Source organism: Cimex lectularius, unplaced genomic scaffold, assembly GCF_000648675.2.
Source record: "Cimex lectularius strain Harlan isolate CLEC.00 unplaced genomic scaffold, Clec_2.1 scaffold150, whole genome shotgun sequence".
Classification (NCBI taxonomy): domain Eukaryota; kingdom Metazoa; phylum Arthropoda; class Insecta; order Hemiptera; family Cimicidae; genus Cimex; species Cimex lectularius.
The window spans coordinates 990,970-1,006,038 of NW_019392717.1; the positions used below are offsets into that span (position 1 = coordinate 990,970).

The window sequence follows — 15,069 nt, forward strand, 5'->3', positions numbered from 1 at the left end:
ATTTTCAAAGTTATTTATATTTTACACAAAAGAAATGCTTTCTCCTCGATTTTTGAAAGGGTTTAAATTCCACCGACAATACGAATGATCCATTTGTCCAACAGAGGAGAAACACGTTCTCTTGCTTTTATCGACTGATAGAAAGTCGATCTTTTGTTTTTGTTCCATTCCACTTGTAGATTTTAAATTCCCAATGCAGTTGCATCGATTGATATACACATTTGTATGGTAAAGCGTTTCTTCCAACATAAAAATATCGTTCATTAATATAATTACGGGTCAAAGTTCTGGTCGGCTCCGGTTCGATCAATAGTTAAGAATAATATTAAAAACAGGCAGAAGTCTCAGAAGTCAGAAGAAGTATGAGTCATTACCCGGCATGATCTTCGGTACGGTTGCCATGCAATGTGAGATGTCCCATAAAATTTAGATGGTTCCGCGTTATTTTTGTGTAATTCGAAGAACAGTCGCAGTAAGCTCACTTCAAATTGTTTTAATGAGGATACAAACTTCATAATAATTATAACAATAAAAAAAATTGACCTTACCTAGTCCTGCCTGGTCTATTTTCGCCGACAATTATAAAATTACGCAAAATAAAGAAAATGGATATTTTTTACTGCACTTTTATTAATGTTTTACCGTACCTGAACCGTCCATGTTTGCTATATTTCACCAGTTCTTCAGTAATTGTGCATAAGTACACTCTTAATATACGATAAATAAAGTTTTAAAGTTTATTAATTTCCATTTAAAATTAACGAGATGATTATTCCATAGGCGTATGCTTATGTAATATCAAGCTTCTTTTTTATGATAATTTAGTTTTTGTAAGAAGAATGACCAATTTTAAATGTGTAGAGAGAGAGAGAGAGAGAGAGAGAGAGAGAGAGAGAGAGAGAGAGAGAGAATGTGTGTGTGTGTGTGTGTGTGTGTGTGTGTGTGATAGAGAGGTAAATGGGAGAGGACAGATTAATACAAGCAGTGGAGAGTGGGATGTAGGGATAGATAGGAAATGGAGAAGAAAGAGAGAGAAAGAGGGGGAGAGAGAGAAAAAAGAAAGAGAGAGAGAGAGAGAGAGAGAGAGAGAGAGAGAGAGAGATTGGATGATTTATTTATAAAAATACACCTAAAGTTATGTCTCCTGGACTTTTATACTTACGTGACTTATGTGTAATTACAATACATACACATAATTACAATAACAGAGTCTCTGTGAGGGGGGGGTGTCTGTGTGTTTGTGGGCGTGTGGGGGAGAGAGAAATATTAAAAATCTGAGGATTGTGCTAAATTTAAGCAAAAGTAAAAGATAAGTAGCATAAAAATAAACAGGAGTAGAAGATGAAGCAGAAAAGAAAAAGAGAGAATAAGAAATATAGATATGTGAGACACTGGTGGTGGAGGCGTATAATGAGAGGTAAACGGTTACTAAGATCGAACAAAGGAAAAGAGTAAAAAGGTGTAAGAAAGGAAGGAGAGAGTCTGTTTGTTTATTTACTGTCGTACGTTCAATAGTATCTGTCTAAATAAAATAGCTATCTTGATTGAATATATAAAAAATATATTTCGCATTGTATAAATTCACTTTTCCACGTCCAAAATGTAATTGTTATATCTAAACAATGTTTGTAAATCCCAGTCCCTGAAGATGATCTCAATAAAGATCGAAACGTTGGCACGATAAAGAAAATGTTTTTCTGAAACCTACATCACACCAGACCGCATCTCACGATTTCTAAATAAATATCCATTAACGGTCACTAATCACCACATATTATTAACACGTTTAATTTTTTTTTACGTCTTGCCTAGCCACATAAATAGAAATTTTAGTCTTTTGAAGTTACTGTTGATACGAATTAATATAAAACGTAATTATATTTTTGTTATCTGAACGGTGTAGGTACAAGTCAAGGACGAAACTTAAATAAGCAATGTACTTAGGGGTAAGCACGCCATGTAGCACCATGGGAACAAAAATGCTTCGTCTTAAATATATATTACATTTTTAGGAAGATTCGTGAATATCGTATGAGTTAATATGTAGCTACGGTCATTATTAATATTTTTGTATTTTTTCGGTTCCGACCGTCGGCAGAGTTCCATAACTAAACGAACAATCGTCGAGGCCTTATTGAAAGGAAAAAAAGATCCGAATCATTTTTCCGCCCGCTGGTTTGACACAATCGCCCGGGAAATACAGAGAAAGAGAGGAAAACATCACAGAGATGTTTGAAACATTTTGAAGGTGGGGGTGTGACCAAAGGAAGGGAGAGTTGAACCGTGCTTCACCAAACAGACTTCAGTGTACGATCAAGATCTTGCTATGCACTCTCGCTTCAAGCCCCATCTCCTCCTCATTCTACTTTCGTGCGGATACCTCTTTGCATTCCCGGCGCCGGATTGCCCATGTCCAGGAGGTAGTTAAATTTTTTTTTTATTAATACAATCCGACGAAAATTGCCTCAAGAGCAGACAATCGTTTAACATAAGACTGCAAACAATAAAACAGCTTGGCACGCTCATCTTTCCATAAATAAATTTATTTCCTAGGCCTGGGGAAATTGATAAAAATTTTGGAGTCAAACAAGCGTTGGGAATTTAAAATTAACCTGAGATGAGAGAGCTAGGTTGCTTATTCTTGAGCAAACATTTCATATATTTTAATACTTTCATTTACCTTTTAAAGTTGTAACATTATACGGAATAAAATTGAAAAGCACGAGATTCCTCCTAAGTCCTAAGCCCTAAACTTAGCCCATGTTCCAAGAAATTTGTGGAAATCTAATATGTACCAATATTTAAACAATTTTATTTTATATTTTATACCTTGAAATTTTTAAATTAGTTTCGTCTCTAACGTTTGTAAAGATGCAATGACATGTTAATTTTTCATGTTTTAATTTTCAAGTTAGTATTATTGGCTATAAAAAGACCAATGCCAGTGAAAAACAAACGAAGAAAAAAATTATCAATACTCTTATTAATATTGTTTAAATAAGTGATTTATATCGGATTAAGTTAATATACTGTATAAAAAATTATTCTGGTTTAGAAAAAACCCACCTAGAATGCCTGTTACTTGTGATGTCCTGGAGAGAACTTATGACTTAATAAAATATTAATTAAGGAAAGATTTATGATATAAGGACGATTGTAGTTAGTATGAAAAAACTATAAAGCAGCAAGAAAAATGGGACGATTTATACATCGCTATATTTATTGTTTTATTTGTCAACGTTTGATAATTCGAGTACAATAAAAATTTGTATGGCTGATGATTGAACGGCTCAATTACTTTTAACATTTTATTTGTAAACAGTAAATAATAAGAATGATTATAGATGGTAATAAATAATAAAACAAAATAAAACAATAAAAAATAAGATTGAAGAATTGAAGAAAGTGAATGAATGAAAAATTCCAATACGGATTATTACAAAGGAAAATATTTATAAAATTAAACAATAAAACACAACATACAGTTAAATATACATAGTCAACTGATAGATAATGTTGTATAAGTTAGCCTATTCTTGCACAGCCACACAGACATACACTCACACACATAATTTTACATACTTACCCACAAGCTTTTGTCTGATCCTACATTACTTCAACTTCAGTAACTTCTTGGTTTACTGTTTCTCTCTCTCTCTCTCTTCTTCTATGCACATATATTTTTCGGTCTCGTGTTCTCTTTCTTTCTCTCTACCTTTATCACTCTCGGTTACTCTCTATCTCTGTCCAAAAGACCTAACTGCGTTATTAAATAGATCAAAATCAAATCAAATCTTTTCTTCTTTCTTCTCTCTCTTTCTATCTATTTATCTGTTAATTATCCATTAAATAAACCTCTCTCTCACTCTCCCCCTCACTTTTTCTCTCACTCCCTGTGTTTTATAAAATTTTCTCATTCTCTCTCTTCTACACACTCTCACTCTCTTTCTCTTTCTTACTCCCTGTGTTTTATATAATTTTCTAACTTTCCCTCTTCCACTCACTCTCACCCACTCTCTCACTCTCTCTCTCTTCCACTCACCCTCACAGCCTCTCTCTTTCACTCCTTCCTTTTCTTTCCTCCTCCTTCCCTCAGTCTCTCTCGCTCCCTCTCTCCCTCTCTCTCGCTCCCTCTCCCTCTCTGTCTCTGTGCTTCAAGAGACGTTATATTGCAATATTAAAAAAAAGCTCAAAATCAAATCAAATTTGCTTCTCTTTCTCTTTTCTCTGTTTCTACATATTTATCATATATTTCTACATATTCAATTAGCCATCTATCTAAGCATCTCTTTCTCTCACTTCCTGGGTTTGGAAGAGACAGAATGGGAATTTTCTTTGAGTCAAATAAAACCTCCTATTATCAAAGAAAATTTCACAGGTTTATTAATTTTATCACGTTTTACGACAATTTCACACGAAAGAAACACCACAGAATAGCACCACACTTTATTTGAGTAAATACTTGGTTTAAAATTTATATTATTTACTGTATTCTATAATTATTTTTCTTATCGATGTCTGTTTTGTAATTCACCCCTTGAATATGACCCGAAAAAAAAAGAAAAAAAAAAGGTATTTATCTAAAATATTTCATTCCTGACGCTCCTCACTACTTCAACAAATTATTAAACAACCGGTAGCTAAATAACACACATTTTAAACATTATTGCACAGTGCAAAAATGATTTTTTTTTTGATGATATGAATTCAGTACGCGATGGATAGAGGCACATCCCGCTGTAAATGGGTACATAAAAGAAGACTTTCCAATTATTTATTAGTTAAAAGCCTTTCAGTCAAGTCGTTGATACAGTTGCCAAGACGTATTCATTTTGTGCGGTGAGGTAATCCGGTTCAACGTTTACGAGTTCATTTTATCTTCATTAGCACCCATAAAATAATCGATTTCGAAGGTGATGCCCACAGAAGCTAATAAGTTAACACTTTACTTAGGCGAGGAGGGTGTCCCGATCGAGATGAAAAATAACGACGACCGTGAAGCGTTATTGCTCATTTATCTCGACATGACGGAGAAGTTTATTATTCAAATTATCCAAGTTTGCTGTACCAGTCCGACCGTATTGGATTAACGGTTATCTAGAACCTGCCCGTAATCCCGGCGTGAATCGCAAAATTAATGAGCCCGTTCCAACCCATTTCTAAGCCTTTTAATTTGAATTATTCACATTTTAACCGTGACATTCAATTTACCGGCTGTATACTTACTTCCTTTTTCCCAAACTTCACGTTGTCTGTTCATATAAATTAGTTTTTGTGAGGATGCATTTTTTAAATATTTGGATTATTTAATATATATGTCCGTAGCACATACAATTTTTTATACGTTTACATAATCTTCGTATACAGTAATAATTCTATCATCTATCAATTTCCAAGTTTAAGTTTTAATGTGTGTTTCTTAGTGGCATGTTGTTTCGTAATTTGTTAAGTTGTGAAAAGCGGTCAATAATGAGTTAATTTAGAAAAAACCTTTTTTTAACGACGTTTCGACCTTTATTCGAGTCATCTTCAGGGCCTGAATAAATTACAAAACATATGTTGATTGGAAAAAATATAATTTAAGATGTAAGTATTAATATTTAGCCAAGTATTTCATACTCACATAAAGTGTGGTGCTATTCTTGTGGTGTCATATTGGTTTTGTGTGAAAGTGTTGTGAAACGTGAATTTAATTTTCGCTTTTAACATAAATTTATAAATGATGCTTTAACGATAAAAATAATAAATCGATATAAGTATACAGTTCAATTGATATAAATATATCTTATATCTCTTAACCTGACTCCCGGCTCGTAGACCCCGCGGTCGTGGGTTCGATTCCCACCGTAGCCCCTGGATCATGTGGATTTGTGGTATTTTATTTGCTTTACATATAAAATAAGTTTTTACAGTTGTTTTTCCAACTTGAATTCATACATGACTGATTACTGGTTACAAAACTCAAATCCACACATGCACCTACAAACATACTTTTATAATTTTGTAATTTCAGTAAATTACGGGCAGGCCTCGAGCATCATCAGGGTGTTGGCAGTTTGGGTCAGACCTCGGTCTTATCCGTCCATCCACCGAGGTTGGTCCACAGGTCCACATCAACGGCTTGGTCATTCCAGCCACCAAAGAAATCAGTCATTCAATCCAAAACCATTCACTCTCTCGCCCACTCTCAATATAATTTTTCTTATTTATATACTATTCACTCAGTTAGGGTATCTTGAGAGACTTGATAGTCATCCATCACCCTCTGAGGGTCGATATTCCTTATCACACTACGCATTCATGCCAATAAATACATTCAGTACACAAAGAAACACAAGACGAGATATCTATAAATTACTGTAGACAATAAAACAGCCCTGTTTCCTCCAAAAATCGGAAATACTCACTCCGTATATGGAACCAAGGAGACATGCCGGCACTTACTTTGGCTTTGGCTCAAAAGTAAGTGTCCGTGTCTCAACATGGCTTATTCTTAATCGGGTGTGAATGACCCATTTTCTTCGAGTCAGGTCCTCCGAGGGCCGCCAGCTCGGCCTTCTCTACCGGGGGACATCGACGTAGCTGAGACAGCATTCACACATTAAATTCTTCCATCTATTCATTATTTATTTGTATCTCAGTGTAGTATTGGTCAAGCATAAAACATAACAAAAGAACGTATAAATGTTAGGTAAGTTTTAAAGCATATCGTCCTAGCTGAGATGATTTTTTCCATCTTAAAATAAATTTGGTAGTTTACTTTTCCTCGGGTTTTCCATCAGATGATTCTTCATTCATCTTTCTCCCATTGGACAAGCATTAGATATAACAAAAAGGCCACAAACGTAAACGTAAAACATGTTTTAAAGCTAGTTGATATATTAGCTGAGATAATCTGCCAAAACAACTTTAATATTTTCTTCTTTGGGGGGGGGGCTTTATTTAAATTTAATATGGCTTCCTTACGCCTGTAGAGTGGACATTTCAACAGAATATGCAAAACAGTTCCATTTTCAAATAAATCACAACTGCATGGCTTGTGGTCCATCTTTTATTCATACTTGTCAAAAAACTGTAACATATTTCCCGCACAGTATTGCCCAAACAAAAGTAACTTCAAGCATCAGGACTTTCACGTCCAGGCAGACCCAGTCTTTAGGATAGGCTGAAGCATGAGATCTCTTGAACTTCCAAGCAGTTTCTTTGTACTTCTTCTTTGTTTAGTATATTTTTTCTTAAATATTTAAAATACTTCGTGTTAGCTGAGAGTCATCATACCTTACAAGATTTTTTATGGCTATAAAACTTTTTATCTGATTCTTTTCTTTGTGCGTACAATCCTTATCTCAGTTTTAGTAAGGTTAATGTTGTTTTTCATCAGGTTTTTTGTCAGTCATATGGACATTATTGGTCTTAAGTCAATTTTTAATGCGAGTAATTGGTGGTTGTTTTATATAAGGAATACCATCAGACTAGATCAGCATAGATCATGTCTGCTCTCTCCCTCTCATAATTGACACTCTAACCGCAGTTATGAAAAGGACATTTAACGTAACCACAATTGTTCTAGGAATGCGAAACAAGACAGGAAAAAGCCTCGTCTGTGACGAGAAATTCGAGATTTCAACGCCTGTCCATAATATGCTTTCTATTTTCTTTCTATTTCGCTCAGCATCCGTCGTGATATGCAAATCGACGCTGGAACTTTTACAGTAGGTACGCCTTGGGCTTCTGTTTTGCTTTCTCGTTTGATATTTTACACTGACTAGGTTTTAGATAGAATAAATCGTTTAAATGACATAAGCAAAATCCCTCCGAGGACTTGGTATAAACTTTCTAGATGATATTGCGGCGAAAGAAAACGGCACTTTAAAAGTTAAGGGACTCTTGAGTATCAGTCCGTGTATTCAAGCGTTGAAACCAAAAGAAATTGGCCTTTTAGCTGATCAGGAAACGTTACAATATGCAAGTGCACGGTTTTCTCGTACCAATTCGTTCTCTCAGTTATCTTAAATATTGATGAAATTTTATTACAGTTCAAATTTATTCGGGTAATTGAAAAAAAAGTTTATTATCCAATGTGTAATTATACATGAATATGTTACATATGAAACCAAATTACGACTTGGCTTATGTAACCGTCTGTTTTGAGCTAAGGTATTTTAAGGTCATTACGTACAAATACTTTGACAATTCACAAAATAAAAGGAATTAAAATAACATATTTTTTTATATATGTATATCACCAAATTAAAATTAAATAAAAAATTAAATACTAGGAATCGTATTTATAAGCATTTTTGCAGTATAGTGCAATTTCTGTCCAACCTGAACCATTTAGCAGTCTGATTGCTTTACCTCTCCTAAGGAAAAATGGAACGCTATTAATCTGGATGTTTTTCAATATAGGGTATAGGCATGTAATGAGATACATGTCCTCGCATTTATTTACATTACATAGAGAGTATTTACTGCAGGAACTTTCTTCGTCTTCTTCAACGCCTTTTGGTTTAGAATTAAGATGCAGCAGTTCCCCTCGTATCTTAAAAATCCATCTACCCTCCCTACTACACTAAACTAGCGCATTTAATTTCTGTGCCATTATAACGGTCAACGGGGAATTTTTACGACAATACAGCCCTTCGCCTGAAGTAAGCGTACTTTTCATTTTGAAACCTTGAATTATTATCCGTCAATTTTCTGTAAGGGACAACCATCAAGATAATTCAATCGGGTTAGCACTTCGTACTTTTCATATCAGTAAGTTCCCACTTTAATTGTCTCAATTTTTAGTTTAGTTTATCTAGTTTTTAGGTAGATGGGAATCCGGTATATCGGATACCTATCTACAAGTGCATTAGAAACTCTGCTAAACCTATCTCTACTGGAAATATTTATACAAGGAGAGGCAAGGGAAAGCTCATTTAGGCTCCAGAAACAATTAAATTGGATAGGAACTAAACAATTCGGGCATACAACCATAATTAACAAAATCAGACTGACTATATGATCCCGGAAACATTCTTTACTACATTCTAGAAAGTTTCAACGGACTGTAAAGGAGAGGAAGCACAGCACGAATGCGAAGCAACAGCTCAATAAAGATTTAACCTAACATACGAACAAACTAAAATTGTTGCAGGGACAATCAATGACCTGACCTATGGAGAAGCATTGAGTCTATTGCACTGAACTAAGGAACTAGGTATGTACAATAAGACAGAAGGTGAATGCATCCAAAATCTCCAAAACCTGGGGAAACACAACAACCTAATGATATCTCGGGTGCCAGGGCACAGAGGAATTTTGGGTAACGAGAAAGCAGACAGACTACATAGGTCCTGAACCTATACTTGAGATAACAAAAACAAATATAGAATCCTCCATCGCCATCGCAGAATGGATCCAAACAAAACAAAAGGAGATAAACTTTAGCAGTGCTAGGCATGGTAAACTTATGATGAAACAACCCCCACAAAGACTGGCAAAATCATTGCTACAACTGGAGAGGACTAAACTCAGAAGAGCGATAGGACTACTAACCTGTCACTGGCATCTGAGAAAACATCTACACAACATGGGCATGTAGAACTCTGTTCCCATTTGCATATTATGTACTGAGGAGGAGGAAACAGCCACCCATATCATCTTCGAATGCGAAGCAACAGCTCAAAAAAGATTTAACCTAACATACGAACAAACTAAAATTGTTGCAGGGACAATCAATGACCTAAGGAGAAGCATTGAGTCTATTGCACTAAACTAAGGAACTAGATAGGTACAATAAGACAGAAGGTTGCAGTGCCTGGGGTGCACAAACCCCGCTTCCTAGTATCCATATAACCATACCGTACCATCTCACATTAATTGTCTCAATTTTTAGTTTAGTTGATCTAGTTTTTAAGTAGATGAGAATCCGGTATATCGGATACTTTTCTAATAGAATTTAGAAAAGTATTTAGTTATATGCATAGCTAAAGTAAAAGTTGAATGTCTTCATCTCTTACTCCGAGTGAATGATGTACTGGGAGGTGTTCTATGGCAACAGGCACTTCCTCAGAAACATTGTCAATATTCCTCCTGTCGAAGTATACCTGTCAAAGCCCCATATTTCTTCTGCATAATAGAGTATTGAGCAGCGTTGAAAATCTGCACTTGAGAAGGCCTTTCCTATTCGTATAATTGTTCAGTTATTACGAAAAGTTTGTCTTATATGCACTTTAAGTGTTAACTTAGTTATAAATTTACCATACAGGATTTTTTTTTAATTCGTCTACAATTACAATAACAACGTACGCTAGAAATAGAGAAAAAGAAAGCTCCGAGGCACAGTTTTTCCCCCCAAAAATTTAACTAATTATTTTCTATTAAGGACTTGTGGGATTACGTGAGAAAGCCGTGACTAGCAATCAGCAACGGGGTTCCTTAGGACGACAGGAGCGGTTTCGGAAGATAAGAGATTCCAAAATTTCACCTTCATAACCGAACAGGCCTGAAGTCAAAAGGCCTAAACAAATTTTCACTTTCTCTGCTTGTAAGGTTTGCAGAGAAAGTAATCCATATGCGTTGTTTGCGTTTAACGTTAGCGAATGTTTCCCGCCCTTTTGACCCGAGTAAGCTTTTAAAAAATCAAACTGGTCCACTTTAAGCTCTGTCCGGATATTCGTGATGGAAAAGGGATTCACATTAATATTAAAAAAATAGTGAGGTTCGGGCTTTTTAACGAGGATCAAATCATGCATGGTAAATAAATTTCAATTTTTTTTATTACCAGAACTTTCCGCTCCACAGGAAGCTTATTTTATATTCAATATTCAACGTGGAGCTTTCAAATCTGATGAATCGTAAAACTGGTTTTTATCATTTTCATGCACCGAGGCTTCTAAACGCCATAAAACCAGGGTAGTTTGTAAGATGACAGTAAATTATTTTATCTGCCCCTTTAAGGATAATAAAACAGGCTTGCCGTGCGATCCGTGTCACAGATTATTCGTCTTCGCTGTGCATCAGGATTTATCAATATCTCGTTCTTTTTTTCTCGGTTTTATCAAATTATATTTTTTCAAACGAAAACAAGCGGGAAAAGCATTTCGTTCGAATCGTAGAATTAAACCGGTCGAGTGATTCCATCTAGAAAGCGATCCCACGTAGATAAAAAGATATTGTTTACACGCATAATTGCTCTGCGGAGGAAACAGGCCGGGATTAAATCTTTTCAACGACGATAATTAGGGTAAGCCGGTGGCCGGCACGAGCTTTTGAAAGCTACATAAATTCCCACCTATAGTTACCTTCAGATCAAGATAGTACTCTCCAGTTCAATTGTACTCGTAACTGGGATTTCTCGAATGCTTAGTTGTAATTAATCACCACATTTGATGTTTTAAAGTGCTCACATCAGACATATCAGGTCATCAGACAGCATATATTCTGTCATACTTTTACACAAATCAAAAAGCTTTCTAAAAAAAAAATTGTTTTGGATACAATTTTGTTTACTTGCTGATACACTCATAAATCGTTTTGTATACAAAATCCTGGCGTATGTTGTTCCACTCCTCCAATACAGCCGTCTTTATCATTTTCAAACGTAGTAAAGGGTTAATCCGATGACAAAGCCATGAGATTATGCCGGCAAAAATATAAAACCTTAACACAATCCAATTCCTCCTTTAAATTTGAAACCTGACCTAGCTGAATACCGATACCTCAAATTCCACTCCGGATTATCTCTTCATTCCAACTCCCTCATCCGCGACCTGGCCTTGCGACCAACTGTGCAAACGCTGCCATCCATCGGGCTCATGTCGTGCAGTCGATAAAGGTTTGTGATAAGTGGCTTACATCCTACACACTATGTTGTTTTTCACGTAACCAATCTGCTTATTGCAGACATTGTTGCAAGTGTATATTAATAATAAAAAGGGAAAAAAGGCCGGACAAGTCTTCTAACTGACCAGTCAAGGGTTTGGATAACTGAGGTATTTAGGTACTCAAATACATGTTACCTTATCAAGACGAGAAGTATCATGCATAAGCAATTATTCAGAGCCTAAGTATGGCATAATATATGGCCAGTATTGGTATTAACTTGGTACGTGCCTCCTAAGAAATGCCACACCAGAACTGTATCTTTTTCCAGATCTCTTTCAGTTCTTTCTCGGCAACTGACTGTTAAGGTTCTTATCGATGGATATGACTTTTCATTGCTCAATAGTTGCTGGTGTTCCCTTGGAAATCTTAGCCTCTATCTGGTGTTATGTGGTGAGAAGGATGATCTCCTTGATGAGAGATTTGACTTCTTCTAACTACTACGACATTTATGTTCCTTGAATTATAACCGTCAGAAATTTCAATAAAACGGTCGTCTATAGTGTGAGACGTCCTGAATTTGGTCGCGACGAGTTTCTCCCATACCACCCGTCCTTGAAACTGACGAATAATAGTACAGTCCTAGCTGGGGGATTTTATTGAAGTAAACTGAAGGAGTATACTTTTGCAGTAGTGTGAGGTATTGTTGAAGGTTTCGAGTGAAAAGGACTGGATCAGAATTAGTTTAGAGGTTCGCCGTATTGTCTGCAAAAGTCAGGGTCATGATTTGAGATTAGAAGTCAGCTGCGTACTGGTAAAATGTGGATAGCCAGAACCAACCAGCAAAGATAGGATATGTGGAGAGAAAATTGCCTTCAATGATTCGATAAAACCGTGAAGTAACTTGAAACAGAGATAGGTCGAGTAAGGGGGTATTTCGGGCATAAATACCAAGCAAGAAAAACTTGATCAAAAGGCCCCAGAACTGAAATGTCTAAGTTGTACGTTGTTGGGCAGTTTTGTGGCATAAACCAAATTGATGGTAAGGAATTGCTTGAGAATTTAGGATTAGAATAATTCTTTTTAGAAAGAGCTATTCTTTTTTCCAAAATGGGTTGTAGACTTGTTGGCCTAATGAAGCAGTACAATTTTTTTGTTTAGAGTATCTATATCCTTTTTGGTGTTTGGGTTTTTCACACGAACCAAACAATCCTGGTGTGTTCTAGCTAGCTGTTTCTTCCCAGTTGTAGATAATGTGTCAGGCGATCTTTTTATTTACAGACTGTGCGGATTTAATGCGTACATGTACCACATACATACTCAATATTCTGTGTTCGATCTTACTGACAATGAGCGAAAGTGTTTTTTAGGTGTGGGACCTTTCATCATTTAAAATAGGCGCTTAAATGGATTCATCAATTTCTTTGTTTCCTTCTGACCTAATTTGATATAATTTGTTGAAATGGTGATTCGGTGATGTTTGCCGGTTCGGGTACTACAAATGTCTTAGTTCAGCTGCATTATCATTAATATTTATTTCTTGTACCAACCCCTTGGTCATTATCGGAGACAGAACATTTTCCTTTATTTAAGATATATTGAAATGTATAGGTTTGGAGAATTTCCTTACTTTAACAGTTGTATTCTTGTAGTTTGCTCGATTCTGATAATTTTTGTATGCCTATCCTCGTTGTTTTTAGTATGTACGACGTGTTTTGGCTTCTCGTGTTTTTATGTTTATAAACATAATATATATAAACATAGTTTAATAATATGAGTATACGAATGACATAAAAACGCAGGGCAACCATTGAAGATGGCGAGAAGACGAAACGCGTCTGACATACCAAACCAGCAAGATTTGGACAAAAATGATTGGAAACGATCAATCTATAAATTCATCTCGCAGAAACCAAAACGAAATGTGACAAGTTATTTTCTGCCAATGTCAAACCTCTCTACTGAGGTATTTCAGAACTGAATGCCTTTCAGACGTGCGATATTTTACAAAATTACCTCAAAATTTTTGTTTGAATAAACCAAAACCCGTTTTTGTAACAATTTGGCAACGTATATTCTAGTATTCCGTTACTGGCTAAATATGCGTTAATTAATACTATAACCACCGATTGGGATATTGCACGACAATGGATCTTTCCCAATTTTAAGTTTTGATTATTCAGAAATCGTGAGATGCGGTCTGGTGTGATGTAGGTTTTAGAAAAACATTTTCTTTATCGTGCCAACGTTTCCATCTTTATTGAGTTCATCTTCAGGGTCTGGGATTTACAAACATTGTTTACATTTAACAAATACATTTAGGATGTGGAAAAGTAAATTTATACAATGCAATATATATATAAGTTACGTGTGTTGACTAAACGAGAGTCTTTTTAAAAAGAACTTTATTAGTTAAACACAAGTTATAATTTGAGAAGAACCTTTCCTGTTCACGGATATGATTAATCTAAATCTGTCTTTACAAGTGTAAAAGGAATAGTGAACAGGGAAGGGTTTATTGCTTACAAACATTCTTCGAATCTGTACAGACGCAACATCACATGTCGCTGAACTAAGGGCTTTGTGCAGGCGTAACTCCTCCATGCCCAAATAAAGCTCCCGGGGGTGGCTGATTGATAGGGGATGCTATAACCAAGGGCTGTCTCCGCTGACGATACCCTGTGAAGACTCCATAGGCTGAGGCTGTGACCAATAAACCGTAGACTGGCATGGTCCATATGCTCATAGACGTTGAAATGGAAGTCCTGATGATTGTCGAGTGGTACCATTCTCTGTTCCTATAGACCACTTCACTGTCGTTGATGTTCTGGTATCCAAGTCAGGTGATTGTCGGTTACGAGTTCTCCGTATGTACAGTTCGATGGATGTGGAAGAAGTATGGCCTTGTCGCACAGGTTGTCTTTATGACTGATTTGTTTGTATGAGCATAGATACAATTTAGTTTGTTTACAATAAAATTATTATTTAAACTTATGATATCTACATTGTGAATATGCATTTTGGGTTGAAGAAAATAATTAACTCTTTAAAATAGATCTTATACCATTAAATAAACCTCTTTTTATTCTAGCCTTATTTCTATTTTCTACAAAAACTATTTCTAACTTTTCTACAATTACATTTTTTGTATGATTAATTAATTTTAAAGTATTTACTATATGTCTTGATTTGCTACTATTGTCAGTTACATAATCTACATTTTTACTACTTAATAAAATATTATTAGAGTAGACAATC

The 15,069-nt window shown here is 35.5% G+C and overlaps 1 protein-coding gene across 1 annotated transcript in view; it reads left to right on the plus strand.

The window, feature by feature from the left end:
• Positions 1 to 2,275: 2,275 nt before the first annotated feature.
• LOC106665784 overlaps positions 2,276 to 15,069 on the plus strand; it is a 53,127-nt gene continuing 40,333 nt past the window's right edge. Inside the window, exon 1 of the mRNA XM_014392492.2 lies at positions 2,276 to 2,420. Within this exon, the coding sequence (XP_014247978.1) occupies positions 2,327 to 2,420 (94 nt within the window). The 5' untranslated portion in view covers positions 2,276 to 2,326. The remainder of the gene's footprint in view (positions 2,421 to 15,069) is intronic.